Source organism: Neopsephotus bourkii, unplaced genomic scaffold (genome assembly GCF_033783945.1).
Source record: "Neopsephotus bourkii isolate Nb327-2 ecotype Australia unplaced genomic scaffold, CSIRO-AGI_Nbou_v1 NB_1197, whole genome shotgun sequence".
Lineage (NCBI taxonomy): Eukaryota > Metazoa > Chordata > Aves > Psittaciformes > Psittacidae > Neopsephotus > Neopsephotus bourkii.
Genome location: NW_026901682.1, coordinates 18192 through 33611, shown reverse-complemented (window position 1 = coordinate 33611; position 15420 = coordinate 18192). Strand labels below are relative to the sequence as shown.

The window sequence follows — 15420 nt, the reverse complement described above, 5'->3', positions numbered from 1 at the left end:
AAGTCTCTTAGCACATCCTCTCTGCTGAATACTCTTTTTTTCAGAAAAGCTGTGAAGTAATTAACAAAACCTACATTTCCATTGCACATTGATAAGATGGCTCTTACCAACAAGCTGAATTGCATTCCAGTTTTTCAAACTTAATGGCTGGTTACAGAGAAACTGACATGAAAAGTGGAGTTATTTGATTTCCTTCTTTAGTTATTGTTACAACATACTTTTTTAATGTGTGTGTGTGTGTGAATTTGCTTTTTACACTATTCTTGCTGAAGCAACTTTGCCTTGTGGCTGTGTTCATATTATTAATTTATCTTCATAGTAAAGATTTTGTACATTTTATACATTACATATATTCGAAGTAAATATATAAAAATCAACAGGGTTTTTTTAAGTATAATTCTGGCTCTGCAGTCGTAAGTAAGAGCAGAACTTGATCATGTAAGTCAACAGTGAGGTAACAGTATGTAAAGATATAGTGAGATATATAATGAAATACATGTGTATACATAAAAAGCTGATCAGACATCTTATTTGAAAATACCAAAGATCTATGAGAGTTCAGAAGTAACTAAGAGAAGTTATTTTATTTGACAAGAAGAACACAATGTTTCATGGAAGCCCTCAAATTTTTCTATGCACTGATTTATTTTCAGGTGCCTCTCTGATTAATGCTGCTTCTTAAACTACTCACACAAATTGAAGTATATGATTCTTAACACACACCGGTTTATCATAAGAGTGAAACTATTTATGAAATCAGGAATAAGACAGTATACTGTGAATATACATCTAGGCACACAGAACCTATGGGCGCATACATGTACGTGTAGTGACAGTTTTCACTGATAAAACATGATGTTTTTCCTTTTCTGCTCTCTGCACCTGGCTCATCTAAGTGAAGGACTTAGATGTCCTCCTTAATTTTACCTATTAAGTATGTCTAAAATCAAGCTGCACAGCTGTCAAAATGTCACCAAACCACAGGAACCTTGCGTTCTCAGGACTTAGTTATTGGAGGAAAATGGTTCAATCTTAGTAATTGAACAAACCATCACATTTAGAAAGAAGCAAAAAAGCAGACAAATAATGCTTGCCATACAAATAATGCTTGCCACCAAAATCACTGGAGTTGAATTTATTTACTTGAGGGCTTAAAAGGCACAATTTGTTCCACTGCAGACAGAGATTTTTGCTCTCAGAGAGTGGTCACAACAGCCTGAAAACTGCAAGCTCACTGCTCCTCTGTGTGTGTACGTGTTAGTTTTAACCTTTGCCACAAAATATTCTAACCACCAAGCAACTCATCCCTATGCTCTGCATCTACCATAAGGAAATCAGCTTTCTAATGAGAAATGACATTAGAGACTCTCATGCATGACTGAATACACAGCAATGCCTCTTTGGCAATATCACTCAAACTGATGCAACTGTTCTTGTATGCTCCAAAGAGCATACAATTTTTAAATTATAGTGATCTCAGTACCAATAGAGAACTTAAATGCAAGGGAAAATTTAGTTCAAATGGATCCATTTTAAAAGTTTCTTTCTGTTGTAGATTGCAAAATGATCACACTCATTTTCCCCTGAAATAGCTTATGATCTTTACATTATGCCATTAGTGAGTACAGTTCATACAGCTCTTAAGGTACTAGCAGAGAATGAGTGTGAACACTCTCATACATCATGAGTCTAAGTGAGTAAGACAGTAAAACACTTCTACACCCCATGACAGAAAATCATTAGTATTGAAGGACGACTGAACTATCCATTGCACACTTCAGGGTGCATCTATACTGTACAACTAGCCCTGCTGAGAAATTGGTGGAATGAAGAATTCTGTTGTTCCATCACCAGATCTAGTTTTATCATGCTATGCACACACCTTCCATGCCTGAGCTTTCCAATCATACATAGGAATAGGTAAAGACCTTTCTCACTAACAAAAAAACTGCCTCACCACACTGTGATTGTTCCCTACAATAGACAGCAACTGCTTTCTCCTTCCTGAACAACTCTCTTCAGATAAGTCCTATGGTACTGAACAAAGACAAAACTTTGAATCTGAGTCTCTCTAGGTAGCTTTATTTATTTTATTTGATCAGCTGTTCTACGTTTTCCTACACTCCACATAAGTAGAAATGTATTATTTTACACAGCGGAAGAGACATTAAAAAACAGCAGACAATAATAATATCTGGACACCTAGCATTAACTTTCAGATGTTTTAACCATATTCATAGCCTGACAGACATGAGACTGATCATGTAAGCAGGAAAGAAAGAAATGAAATCTGCATGTACAATCTAGAACATTACCTTGTCCAGGGTATTCAAAAGAGTCTGCTTCATCAGGAGTGTCAAGGTCATCTACGTTGATGTCAATTTCATCCGGCGTATCCAAATTATCATCAGAAAGTACAGATCCTTCGCTCTGGTCCAAAGAGAGATTGATATTTGGAGCAGTGAGCTTTATCCTTCTGGGATGGGAACCGTTTAGATCAAGAGAATTGGGAGGTTCTGAAGAAAGAGGAGGAAAAAAAGGACTTTATTTCCTCCATGTACAATTAATTTCCCACATACTTAAGAATCACCTTCAAACATTCCGGGACAGATTAATTTTAGTAAAACCAAGCCATTTAAGACCACCTAATGTAACCCAGAAATATCAACACTAATGTTTAGAGAAATAAAAAAAGCACCTACAGGAATGTAGCTGGCAGTTCTTAAATTACGCAAAATCCAGATTCCCTTTTTTGCAATCATCAGATGAAAATCAAGCCTTGGACATGTTGTGACAATGTTTAAGAACTTAAAGAGCAATATACAAATCATTAGAGTTATGAAGCAAGACACTGTTGACTGCTGGAAAAAAATGTATGTGAAAACCCTCTATAAATATTTGTTTTCTTATACATTTGGTGCTATTCAAACAGTGCTGATTTTCAAGTAGCTGTTGTCTTCAGTCTGAACTATAAAATATCTAATTCAATACAGTAACAGAATTAAAAATACCTCTGAGTGTCTTAATCAGTCTTAAAAAGTCTTCAACAAGACAAAAGCTACGTATGGCTTTGCCACTTGCTCCTGCATCATGTGGCACATTACAAGCTATTCTGTCTCAAGTATTCTAATGCTGACTTAGTGTACTTAGACTGCAGTCAAAACTAGAATAAATAACAGAGGCTACTTAAACATCACAACTAAACGAATCATGACAATGCACAAGACAAAATGGCACACTACAATTATAATTTCTAGAGTGAAGAAAAAAACTGACAAAATACAGTGAACCTAATATTTTTTCTTGTAAACACCAAAATGATTCTTTATCAGCACAGAAACATCTTTCTCGCTGTATAATTAAACGCTAAGGGAGTAAGATATAATTAGGAACATTAGTAAGAACCTCTCTCACCAGGCCTCATCTCTGTAGAACTCGGGCTTAGTACACCCTCAGCAAAAGGGATGTCCATTCCCACATCCTCTTGTACCAACCTGAGAGGTAAAATACAAAGCACAGTCTTAGAGAGATGCACAGGCTGACATTGTTATCAGTATAGCCCATGTGTATAGCTCATACAGAACCAAGATTTTCCTCAACAATGCCAGTTCAGAAGTCTGTCCACAACTTGAGGTGAGAAACAAACACAACTGTTGCAATTTCTGCTGTGCTATTCTCTACCCCTTACTTATGCAAATATCTGTAGAGCCTCTGAAGAATACTGAAACATGAGCTGGCTTCAGTGTGCACTTACAGCCCAGAAAGCCAACCGTATCCTGGGCTGCATCAAAAGGAGGGTGACCAGCACATTGAAGGAGGTGATCCTGCCCCTCTACTCTGCTCTTCTGAGACCTCACTTGGAGTATTGTGTGCAGTTCTGGTGTCCTCAAGATAAGAAGGACATGGAACTGTTGGAACAAATCCAGAGGAGGGCCACGAGAATGATCAGGGGGCTGGAGCACCTCCCATATGAAGACAGGCTGAGAAAGTTGGGGCTGCTCAGCCTGGAGAAGGCTGCATGGAGACCTCATAGCAGCCTTCCAGTATCTGCAGGGGGCATATAGGGATGCTGGAGATGGACTCTTCATTAGGGACTGTAGTGGTAGGACAAGGGGTAACGGGTTAAAACCTAAACAGGTGAAGTTTAGACTGGATATAGGGAAGAAGTTCTTTACTGTAAGGGTAGTGAGGCATGAGGAATGGGTTGCCAAAGGAAGCTGTGACTGCTCCATCCCTTGCAGTGTTCAAGGCCAGGTTGGACGAGGCCTCGGGTAATATGGTTTAAAGCAAGGTGTCCCTGCCCATGGCAGGGGGGTTGTAACTTGATGATCTTAATGTTCTTTCCAACCCTAACTATTCTATGATTCTACGATTACAGGTCACACATAGCCACTTTCACACAACCAAGACATAGCTCCCAATAATTACAGGCTGGCAAACAGCAATGTTTCTCGTTTTATACAAATGGCCTTTCATCATCAGGCAAACCAGACACATCACTGCAGGGAGCTTCAGCAACTTTTTGCAAACTGCATGCCAAAGTTAAGAGTCCCACAGCAGTATCTTCATTGCTGTACATTCAGCTACTGTATAGCAAAATGAGATCTTGAGTGTGTTTTTTCAGTCTTTTGATATCATTTGTACTTTAGTGTGATTCTGACCCAAATCAGTCATTTTCTAATACTGATACAGCTAATGTCCTGCATTGAAAGCGTACAGACAACAAAAGTGAGAACCAAAAATTACATCACAGATTTTCAAGACTAAAATGTTGCAAAATATCCTATGTGGACTCTATTTTAAGGAAGATGCTAAGGGATTACACTTACCATACCTACACAAGACAATTAAAAGGCATTAAGTATGGAAATAGTATTAAGGGTGGTTTAAAACAAATTGACCTGAACTGTTTTCATTTCTATTTTCTATTCAAGTATTTTAAAAAATGCTTGCTGGAAGGATGGCTCTAGTGAAGATATGAAACATTTTACCATTTTCAGGACACTCTTGACAGCTTCCCATCTATTTGCACTAAACACGTATGAATCAAAAAACTCTTCATTTATTTTATCAAAATAATTATAGCAATTTTTCTATATTCCTGTTTCAAAGTATTTTTAATACCCCCCCCTTTTTTTCCCCTACAAAAGCTTAAGAACAGATAATTATTACATTTTGATTAACAGATCTGTGATGAGATCAAAGAAGGTACTTTTCCCTGCCACAACATCAGCTATCTCTGCTCTGAATGGATCTGGATAGGCTTTGGTTGTTGTTCCTGCAGTTTCTTCCTACCCTTGCTTTCCCCATGACAGCTACCCTCATTATTTTACTGTGTGTAGACAAGACTCTTCTGGCCAATCATCACATCAGAGTATAACTCCTGTGATTTCTTGTTCATTTCATATAGATTACATATAAATGTGTACATGTGGGCCTGTCTGTGATCCAAAGGCTTCACTATGCTTAATGTTACAAAAGATCTTTATCTCAAGCCCTATACCATTGAATTCCCAATACAGACAGGCAAACTAGTGAGCTCCCACTTTTCCTGTAAGGCCATAGAGAATACAGACAACACAAAGCTAGGGTCAAACATATTTCTGATATTCAACTCAAGGCCAGGCCTTGTCTCTCAGTAAAGCAGACACATATTAATCTTGCTAATTTTACTAGCTTTATCCCCACATACTGAAGAGTGCATCTTTCACAAACAAAAGATTAACTTCTAGTTCACAAATAAAAGATTAATTGCTTAATGATTTTTACAAAACACACCAATTCCGGAATATGTTTAATTACTGTCAACTAAGCCTTGAAATATTGTTTCTTTTTGGATACACAATGGAACAGTGAGAAATTTGATCAAAGTATCCTGCTCCTGAATAAAATGAATGGCACAAATTGTACTATTTCCTTTTCTTCTGCTCTGTAGCATGATCTGTGTTCAGAAGCTGTACAGAAAATTGATACAGAAAATACCATCAGAATTTACTTAGAAAATGTAAATAGGTCATTAGAGTCTGGCTTTTGTTGGTGTCTTTTCAATTCATAGTAAAATATGCATAGCAAAATATGTTATGGAGTCTAATTTATTAATCTGGATTTAACAGAGACAGATCTGAATTCTAATGAAGCACTGTAGGTAACAGCCAGATAAGGTAAGAAACCATAGTGGTGGAAACAATGTGGAGAAAAGACGAATACTTCAAATCCTTTTTAAATTCAGATTAAAATTATATTTGAAGCTTTATGAACCTTTCCAAATATAAAACAATGGAAAATTCTAGGATTAAAGCAGCTCAGTACTAGTCTGATGATGACTTATGAGTACCCAGGGGTATATAGTTTGGCTGGACATAACAGGATTTTGATACTACCATATAAACATATGCACACTTACAAAATAACTTATGGCCTTATCACACAAAATTCCTTACTGAACAGGCTGCAGAAATAATCCAGGAAATTATTTGAAAGGAAATACTCTTTTTTCAAGTTGTGTGAAGAGTAAGCTACTGAAGATAGGGAATTTTCAGGTTTTCTATATTAAAAAAAGACAATCTTCTCTGTAGTGAGCCTTGTAAAAAATGTTTGAGCAGAATGACAATCATCCTCTCTGTATTATAAGAGCATGACTGGATTTTCTATGGTCTATCCTTATGGAAACAGTGACAATTATAATCTGAAAAGAGCAATTTCCAACAAGTAACTAATTCAGATTTTTGAGTGTTGCCTAACATTTTTCAGTGCCTGGGATGAAGTAATCCTTAGTCATGACATTTCTAGGATTGCCTCGAGCCTGCTTTTCTCCCTTTGGCTTCTTGGTATTTCTTTCTCTCTTTTTTTTTTTTTTCATCTTTTTATTGCATATTAAGCCATTGCTGCTTTCTCTATAATCTATTGCATTTTCATGACATATAAATTTCAAATGTTTTTCTGATTTCAGTGGGACCACTGCAGCTGAGTTAAACCAGAGCTTTGTATTACAGTTATGTTTACAAGAATGGTACATTTCTATGGAATTGAAAGGCAAATGTGTTTCATAACCTTTTGTCTGAATTTCTGCTGAAATACAGCTACTGCTACAGACAGTAGCTTGCTTAAGGATTACAAGTAAACAGCATCAGAATTGGTTTGAGAAACTTTATTTTGATGGCACAGGATTTTGAATGTCAATAATCCATATTGTCCATATTGGGATCTTTGATTTGGGAAACAGGAGTCTGCCATCCTCAAAGACCTGAAACAAGGAAGTTCAAGCCCAGTTACCAAAAGCGTTGATGACACAAGAATATTTATTGTACTTTCAATTACTAAAAGATGGTGTCTCCATTCAGAATTTTCTTAGCCTGGATTAGGTTTTAACTTATTATTATTATTATTAGTAGTAGTAGTACGTCAGGTTCTTATTTACTGTCAAGTAGCAGTCAACAGGCTTTTCTGAGAGGAGAGAGTCTGACTCTGGACTTAGTCATATTTTTCTACATTGCCTGTGCTTCACCCAAACAGATTAAAGATTCCTTGCCAGACATACATACTCCATGTTCAGTGGAAGTTTGTATTTTTTGAAAGCCATACTTAGTATTGTTTCAGTCATAAATTTATGGGTAATACAGGCACCTTTCAAACCTGGTGGGTTTAGGAAGCTGGTCACAGAGCATGGCTTCTGTGACACTGTACTTCAACACATGGCTCCAGACTCCCCATCACTGTGAGAATGAGAAAGATACAGATGAAGTTTGTTTTCTGCAGACACAGCTCCCCATTTTCTGATGGATTTTGAGAGCATGCTATGCTGAACAGCTCAACACCTTGCAGACTGATTTCAGCCTGCGCACAACCTCTCAGAACTCAGCAGGAACCCTAATAATGGACTCCAGAAACCTAAATTGCGCAACTAACATCTCTTCCACAGGCTACTTCACATACTACCAGACTTCTGGCTTACACAATTCCTTGCCTTCCACAGAGGTGCAGCTGACACCATGGGTGATGTGGCCAAAAGTATTAGAAAAGACTTCCAGGATTTTTTTCCCTCTAGTGAATGCTTCTTATTGAAGAAGTAAATTAAGTTACTCTACAAAGCTCTGCTCTAATCAGGTATGATCTACAGGACTGATAAAGAAAAAAGGATCTTTCATTTGGAACAGAGGTCAAGGTCAAATGAGCTTTTTGTGTCATAAATGACTTCTTTTATGTGGTACACAGACCAGTCATTTACGGATCAGCTGCATGAGGAATCAAGTCAGTGCATATTTGCTTTGATAAGTCAGATCTATGTACTTGCTCAGAAGCAGCTAAAAACCCCATTTCCCAAAGGTGGATCAGAGATACTGTATTCTAATGAAATGAGGAGAGGCTGACGGCTCTTTCATGGTTCAGACTTCATTACAGCAGAAAAAATTAATATTTAAATAATTCTTAGTGCCCTCTCAAATTAATATTTCTCAGAATAAAAGTTATCCTTCCTGACTTTTCTAGGTACAGCAGCACTGTGCTATTTTGGAAAGAGCTGCTCTGAGTATTCATTACAGTATGTCATAATCCCTATGGGCTATGCTGCCTCACCCTTGTGTCATATGTGATATATCACTAGTTTCCCAAGCTGCTATGCAACTATTATGTATCAAGAAGTATATTTATTTAGTCTAAACCAATTTATTTATTTATTTAGTCTAAAACATGTAATCTCTCCAATGGGTTGCTCTGAATAAACGCATACAACTTGTAAATGACAGCAATATTACATCCAACCGTGACCATCACCTTTCTAAAGCGAATCCCTCCACTTCAACCCACCACAACTTGCTCAGCAGTTGAACTTTAAATTATATGTATTTTCCAGGCTTCTTCACTCGCTAATGTTAAATTTGAAGTGGAGCCCACAGTTGCCAAACACTTTTCCTAGAGAAATAAACCATGTTTCTTCCATGCTGTTCCCTTCATACACAGAAATACCTCTATGCTTAAATTTTCACAAGATGTTGAAAGTTTTTATAAAGATTCAAATTGTGATTAGTAAAAGGAATTACATGAATTAAATCGCCTCTGCTCATATTAATACATGCTTGTTTTGGAAACTAAAATGGGAGGAGGGGAGATGAAGTAGAATGAAAATGTGATTCACAGGCTAGACATCTGGCTGTTTTCATATTCTCAAATGCCACACATTGCGCAGGTACATCCTAGCTGTGGATGAAATAGGAAGCCTGCCTATAGCTCACTGTCTAACTGGTTTGCAGTGAAAAACTGAGTTGTTTTAAGGAACAATGCATGAACTGTGAAATTGTAGGCACAAAAACAAGGCAAGGGAACTCAGATTTCTTTCCGACTTGCTTTTGTAGCACATGGGCAGCAGAAAGTACTTTTCCTTTCAACCCCTCCCATTCCCACCCTGTAACATCGCCCGTATGTAAGCAGAGACCAGGAAAGGAGAAACGAGAACTTCAGGGATTGAACATGACAGTACAGTATTTTTCTTGGAAGGTACGAAAAGCCCTTGGCATTTATCCAGCAACGCCTGTCCACTGACTCGAGCTCATCTCCATCTGAAAGTGCCCTTAAAATTTAGCACAGCTAAGTGTTTTGCCAGTCCAAGGCTGGAGCACACAGTACCTTGTGTAAGTCCATCTCTGCCATTTCCACTGCCAGAGGCAACCTACTGATAGCTCTCACAGCATTTTCAATGCTCCACCTGGAAGATGTCTAACGACTTTTGGACAAAATGAGAATGCTGTTTGTCCACACTCAAAAGTAACAACACCACAGAAGTGGAGCCTAAAGCAAATCTTCAGGCACTCCACAAATGGGAATTTACACAAAGCTATATTCCTCTTGAATTTACAATTCTGTGCTACAGAAAGTTAAGTAAATTTAAAGCCAAAATATCTCACCAGATAGCTGACATACAAGGGGTGTTTTGCTATCATCCATCTCTCTAGCTACTCCAACATTCACCTCACCTCATACAAAAGAATAGTAAAATCCATTCTGTTGTCACAAACACCTGACACATTATTCCATTTTTAGAACAGAAACTGTTTTGCTGTTTTGCATTTATACCCAAATAAAACATCTTTCCCTTTCTTTTGTATGCAACATATGTGTGCTCTAAGGTTGTGGCTTGTAATTGATACTCCATTTCTGTTCAGAGAAAAATCTAGAGATTAGAAGTTCACAGGCCCGTGCTACAACAGCTTGCTTTAAAATAACAGCAAGCATCCACTTACAGAAATCTTTACTCTTTCTTGGAATGCTCAGAAAAGACAGAATATAGTTATCCTATGTTTTGTTTTAAACACAGAATGGTTCTTCTGGCTACAGACTCCATGAGCTATGTTTTAACTGAGATGTGTTACCCCAGAGACCTTTAATTTTAATGGACTAATTATAAATCCTAATCTAATGTGCATGTGTTTGTCTGAATTTTGATGCATATCACCCATGTAAGATGGGTAGAAATGTTCTATAAACAAAGTCAGAGAACTGTTCGACATACTTCGGTACCAATCGTGTCTATACTCAAAAGCAGATGCTACACGAAACACAGTGTTGGAATATAAAGCAGAAAAATAAAACCTGACAAAATATGGGCTTTAGTCTGAAGAAGGTTTGATGAAAATATACAGAAAGAAACAAAAAAATAAGCCAGAAACACCTGACCCAGAAAACCCAACTGGATTGTGCACTAAAAGAAGAAGCAAATTAGTAAATGCACTCGCTAAAAACAACCCCCGAAATTACTTCCTAAAACTAGTCCTTTGCCTCAAAGCTTCTAGACAATAAACAAAAAAATCTACAGTTGTTTATTTAGAGACAAACAAAACTACAGTGTGAATTTTTTTAGGTTCAGCACGATTAATGATCACTAAACTGTAGTGGAGTATGCAACAAATCAAAGTGACATACACTGTGCAGGGTTCAGTCACTATCAGTTAAAGACTATGCTTCAACTGCACCCACATACCAAAAAAATGAGCATTTTGAAAAGGATCCACTCCAGGATACCTTGAGACTAGAAAAAAAGTCATTACTTTTACTCACAGCTGTATGAAATAATCATACAGTATACAGGTGACTTGTAAAAATGAATTCAGTTTATAACTTCCCAAGAGCTGCATTTAGCAACCATATGTTAGTATTCTAAATTAACTGTGCTTCTATTGCTATTTATTTGGTGGCTCCTTCACCACAAATTAGTTCACAAAAAATCTACAGACTGAGCATTGGAATTTATGCATAGCATGAGATTTTTATTCCCATTCCTGGATGCAAACCAAAAGGCCAGAAAAAAATTATCTGTGGTGCTGTGTCTGAGCCAAAAGCTTTATTAATCAAACATCTGTGCAAATGTTAACTAATCATTCTTGCACTGCTGCACGGTAGATAAACACATGCTGATATTCCCATTTTACAGGAAAACATGTCACTTTCTCGACAGCCACAGAATAAACCATTGCTAAAATCAGTAAAAGTCGTAACTCCCATGGTTTTCACACCAGATTTAAAGCCTCTTTTACTGATCATACTGTTACTTGGTGTTTTCTACGAGCTGAGTTTTCACTTAATTTTCAGCACCAAAGTTGGATGAAAAAGTTATGCATTTTTGTAAGTGGTAATATTCCTTCTGCAGGAAAATCCATATTCTGGCCATAATAATAATTTTTTGCATTTGTTTGCATTTCAGTATGTTAACTGAAAACAGGTTAAAATTCTCACTTTCGGCCACTGAACAAATTTTTTAACTGCTCCTTATGGAAATGTTTTATAGTCTCCAATCAAATTCAGTGTTTAATATCTGCTCATCTACTCATCTTTTAACTTGTTCCTCTTCTAAAATTCATACTCAATTATCCCCAGGTAGCCACTCACAGTAGTAGACTCTCCTGTCTGCTCTTACCAGTTTAAGACTGTTAAAAAACAACAGCTGCTATTCTCAAGCACTTGTTGCTGCTTTCACTGCTGCTAGGCACCCACAGGCTGGCTGTCCTGACTCCTTGCCAGCTCCCTCCCTATGTCACACAGCACAAGAGAAGCAGACAAAACCAGAGAGGGATGCAGAGAGCCATGAAGGATATCTAAGTAAATAGATGAGTGATACTGGGATTCACTAGGCTATTTCAGCAACCTTATGTGTATGCCCACAGATGAGAAAGGCTTATGTAAGGAACTCAGGGCTCCATGCTTCTCTGTTACTTTCAGACACATGAAGTAAAAAGACATCTCAATACATAATGAGGGAAATTAGATTTAAGTCCCAAACCTAGATGTCTTGTTGAAATGGGGTCTCAAGCATGCAAGCCAGGCCGATGCTGCCTGCAGCAGATCCCTGAATACCCAGACGTTTCTTCCTAGGGGGTTATCACCAGCAGGTCAGAGGATGCTGCAGGAAAAATGGTGCAATCCAATGAGCAACTATTTAATACCTTATCTTGTCCTTTCTGCATCCCCAAGCATTAATAACTGTGCAGTATTCGAACATTGTTCTTGAGATACAACAGTTAGTCCTTTCTGGTACTTTTCAGAGATGCTTATCACTTCAGCATTTCCAAACACTATCTAACATACCTTGGACAACAGCTTTATAAGTTTAAGATAAGGAATTATTCACTGTTATAGAAGAGAAGAATTAAGTTCTAAAGTATTCATGAGTTGTGAGTTCCTGGTATGTGATACTTAATAACCTTAGGATTTTTTTCTGAATATGTAACTCCTGATCATCATGACTAGCTGCTACTGAAAAAGACTAGCATAGTCAGACCCCATAATGCTTCACTTTGGCATCCAGAAAACGTAGAAATCAGACATGGGGCAGAAGAGAAAGACATGTATGATTCAAACAGCTGCTGACTCCTGCTGCCCTGCTCCACACCTCTTAACAGCTTCATGGCATGGACACAGACAGTAGACAAGTCTTCAGGGCAGTGTTACCCTACTGGTATCCATGAAATGGCACTGTCTCCAATCATTCCTCTTACAGTGAAGTGCAGAACCTGCTAGACATTTCCTAGTATCAGCATTTTAATAATATTCTCTTAACTCAATATTCTGCGTGCAAAAAGCAGGCAGAGAGTTAACAAATTCTAAGGTAGGCGTAGCATGCAACTTGACGTGTATTGATCTTTTGGCACTGCATTAACGTATCACCATGTGGTCTTGATCTCAGAGCAGAGGCTTTCCTCTGTTACGTGCCCAGCTCAACACTCCTTAATCATTACTGAGCCAGCGGAGAAGTACCAGAATTAACATAAAGTTGGGAAGCCTGTGTGACAGGTGCTCCTCCATAAACGTTGGTCTGGCAGAGAACTATGTAGATTCAGAGCAGCATTAGCATTTAGAAGGCCTGTTTAAACTTATCTGATCTCTCTGCTCTTAATAAACATTAATATTCTACAAATAACATCTAGATTATCTGTTAATCTGTTCAACCACTCCTGAACAAATACTACAAATACATTGTAATAAGGTAATGCCAGCAGAGAAAGTGAGAGTTAAATTAATCTCACATAGAAAATCCTTAAGTATAACCTGAAAATACATTTTGTTTGAAAATAGTATTTTTAAATATTTATTAAAAAGCTAGGCTTAATCACAGACCTGGAACCTGATTTCCATCCTTCTACTACATTGAACAATTAATTATTCCTTCAGAAAACTCAGTTTTTGGTTTTCCTCAGTTTAAAACCAGGTGTCCTTCCAGCATGTGCAGCTCACACTAACCATTTTCCTGCCACTGTGTTGTCAAGACCATTCATCAGAATACTTGGGGCTCCAAAAGATGCAACTGGCACATGATCAGCACTTGAAAAAGCAGCATGCACATGATACCAAATGCAGCCATCTGCACTTTCAGGAAGTACGCTAAGGCTTTGAGAGTAGTTAATGGGTGGAAGTTGCAGGATTGGAAACAGAAAAGGAAGTTTTACCTTTTACACCCTACTGAGATTCTCCAGTTGAGTTGTGAGAACTCCTTTCCAACTATTATTACAGTCTCCACCTAATCAAGCACATTTGCTTCTAAATGAAGACATACTAAAATGCCTCAGACTGCTCTTAACCATTAGTAATAACCACTATTCTGCAACTATGCTAACTTCTGAGCCTCGTGGCCATTTCCTGTTTTCTACTTGGCTTTTCTGAAATACTGTCAACTTTTTGCATTGATAATGGACATGTTTCTCTGCATGTATGAATTCCAGCATGTACAACAATGATTACCACACTATTCTAGCCAGAATTGAGTATTTTAACAAAACATCTTACATCAGGTGAATTCTGTCTTGCTTGGATGATAAAATGTATTTAGGGATGATTTTCAGAACTGCAAATCATAACAACTCTTTTAATGTCAAGATGTTAAAAGCACTTTACACTTTATTGATCTGTTCATTAAATAATAATGTTCACGAACATTATTATTTTTCTAGCTCTACTTTGATTTCAAGTTCAGCCTTCGCACAATTTATAATATGCTCATAGACAAGAAAAGATAAATGGTAACTTTTTTCCTTATACTATACGACTTACACCTTTTCCTCCCCTTTTTCTCTGGTCTTATTTATGACTGCATTCCTTACCCTTCTCAAAGAACTTTTATTTCTTCAGCACTTTACATCTTCAGAATTCATTCATTTTCTCTTTTCTTCTCACTTCTTTGCCAGTGTACTGCCAAATTTCCAGCTTTCCATGTTATTAATATAACAATGCTTTCACAATTTATGTGTGATGTTCAATGTTACTATAATATAGACTGCAGCAAACCCTCAAATAACTAGCAACTACATTTTCCCTATCCTGGCTATGACACCTTATGGGTGTAAATTACTAACTGAAAATTCCCATCCATACTGCATGATTTACAACTTGGGAAAAACCCAGGAAAAGCCCAACTATGAGCCAGAGGAGACACTTAATCAAGGCACATAAGCTCTACCAAAGCACTAAAACTGCTACCAAAGAAGACAGTCTTGCAACCTGCTTGCACTGGCAAGAGCTGTCCAGAGCAGTAAAGGCTGTCAGACTCTGCAGGAAGGAGGTCTGAAAAGGCAAGTCCTAAGGGAAACACAGAAAGTCATCAGTTAGCTTCAGAGACAGAACTCTGTAACTGAGTCGGAAGCGCCACAGAAGCAGCAGAAAAATAAAACCCAACCAAAGTGTGGGAGAGAAGATAATGCCAGACATAGCAAAAATACTTTCTGTAAAAGAGCCAGAGTGACATAAAATGCCAGCCTCAAGAAGTAATGTTCAGGAACCATATGAGAAAATGGGGCTCCTTATCCCCCGTGGCACTCTTCACACATTACGGCTTGGGAAATATAACTGTCTACTGCTTTAGAAAAGCAGGCAAAGGTGTATCCTGATGCTGCTCATCACTCTTCAGAGTTTGATCACAGTGTTTTCTGAAAAGGAGAGTGATGT

The 15420-nt window shown here is 37.7% G+C and overlaps 1 protein-coding gene across 1 annotated transcript in view; it reads right to left on the bottom strand.

The window, feature by feature from the left end:
* Window positions 1-15420, bottom strand: part of LOC133218137 (protein prune homolog 2-like) — a 41380-nt gene that overhangs the window by 23783 nt on the left and 2177 nt on the right. Inside the window, exons 2-3 of the mRNA XM_061364266.1 lie at window positions 3415-3494; window positions 2316-2516 (exon numbers count right to left, since the gene is read on the bottom strand). Of these exons, the coding sequence (XP_061220250.1) occupies window positions 2316-2516; window positions 3415-3472 (259 nt within the window). The 5' untranslated portion in view covers window positions 3473-3494. The remainder of the gene's footprint in view (window positions 1-2315; window positions 2517-3414; window positions 3495-15420) is intronic.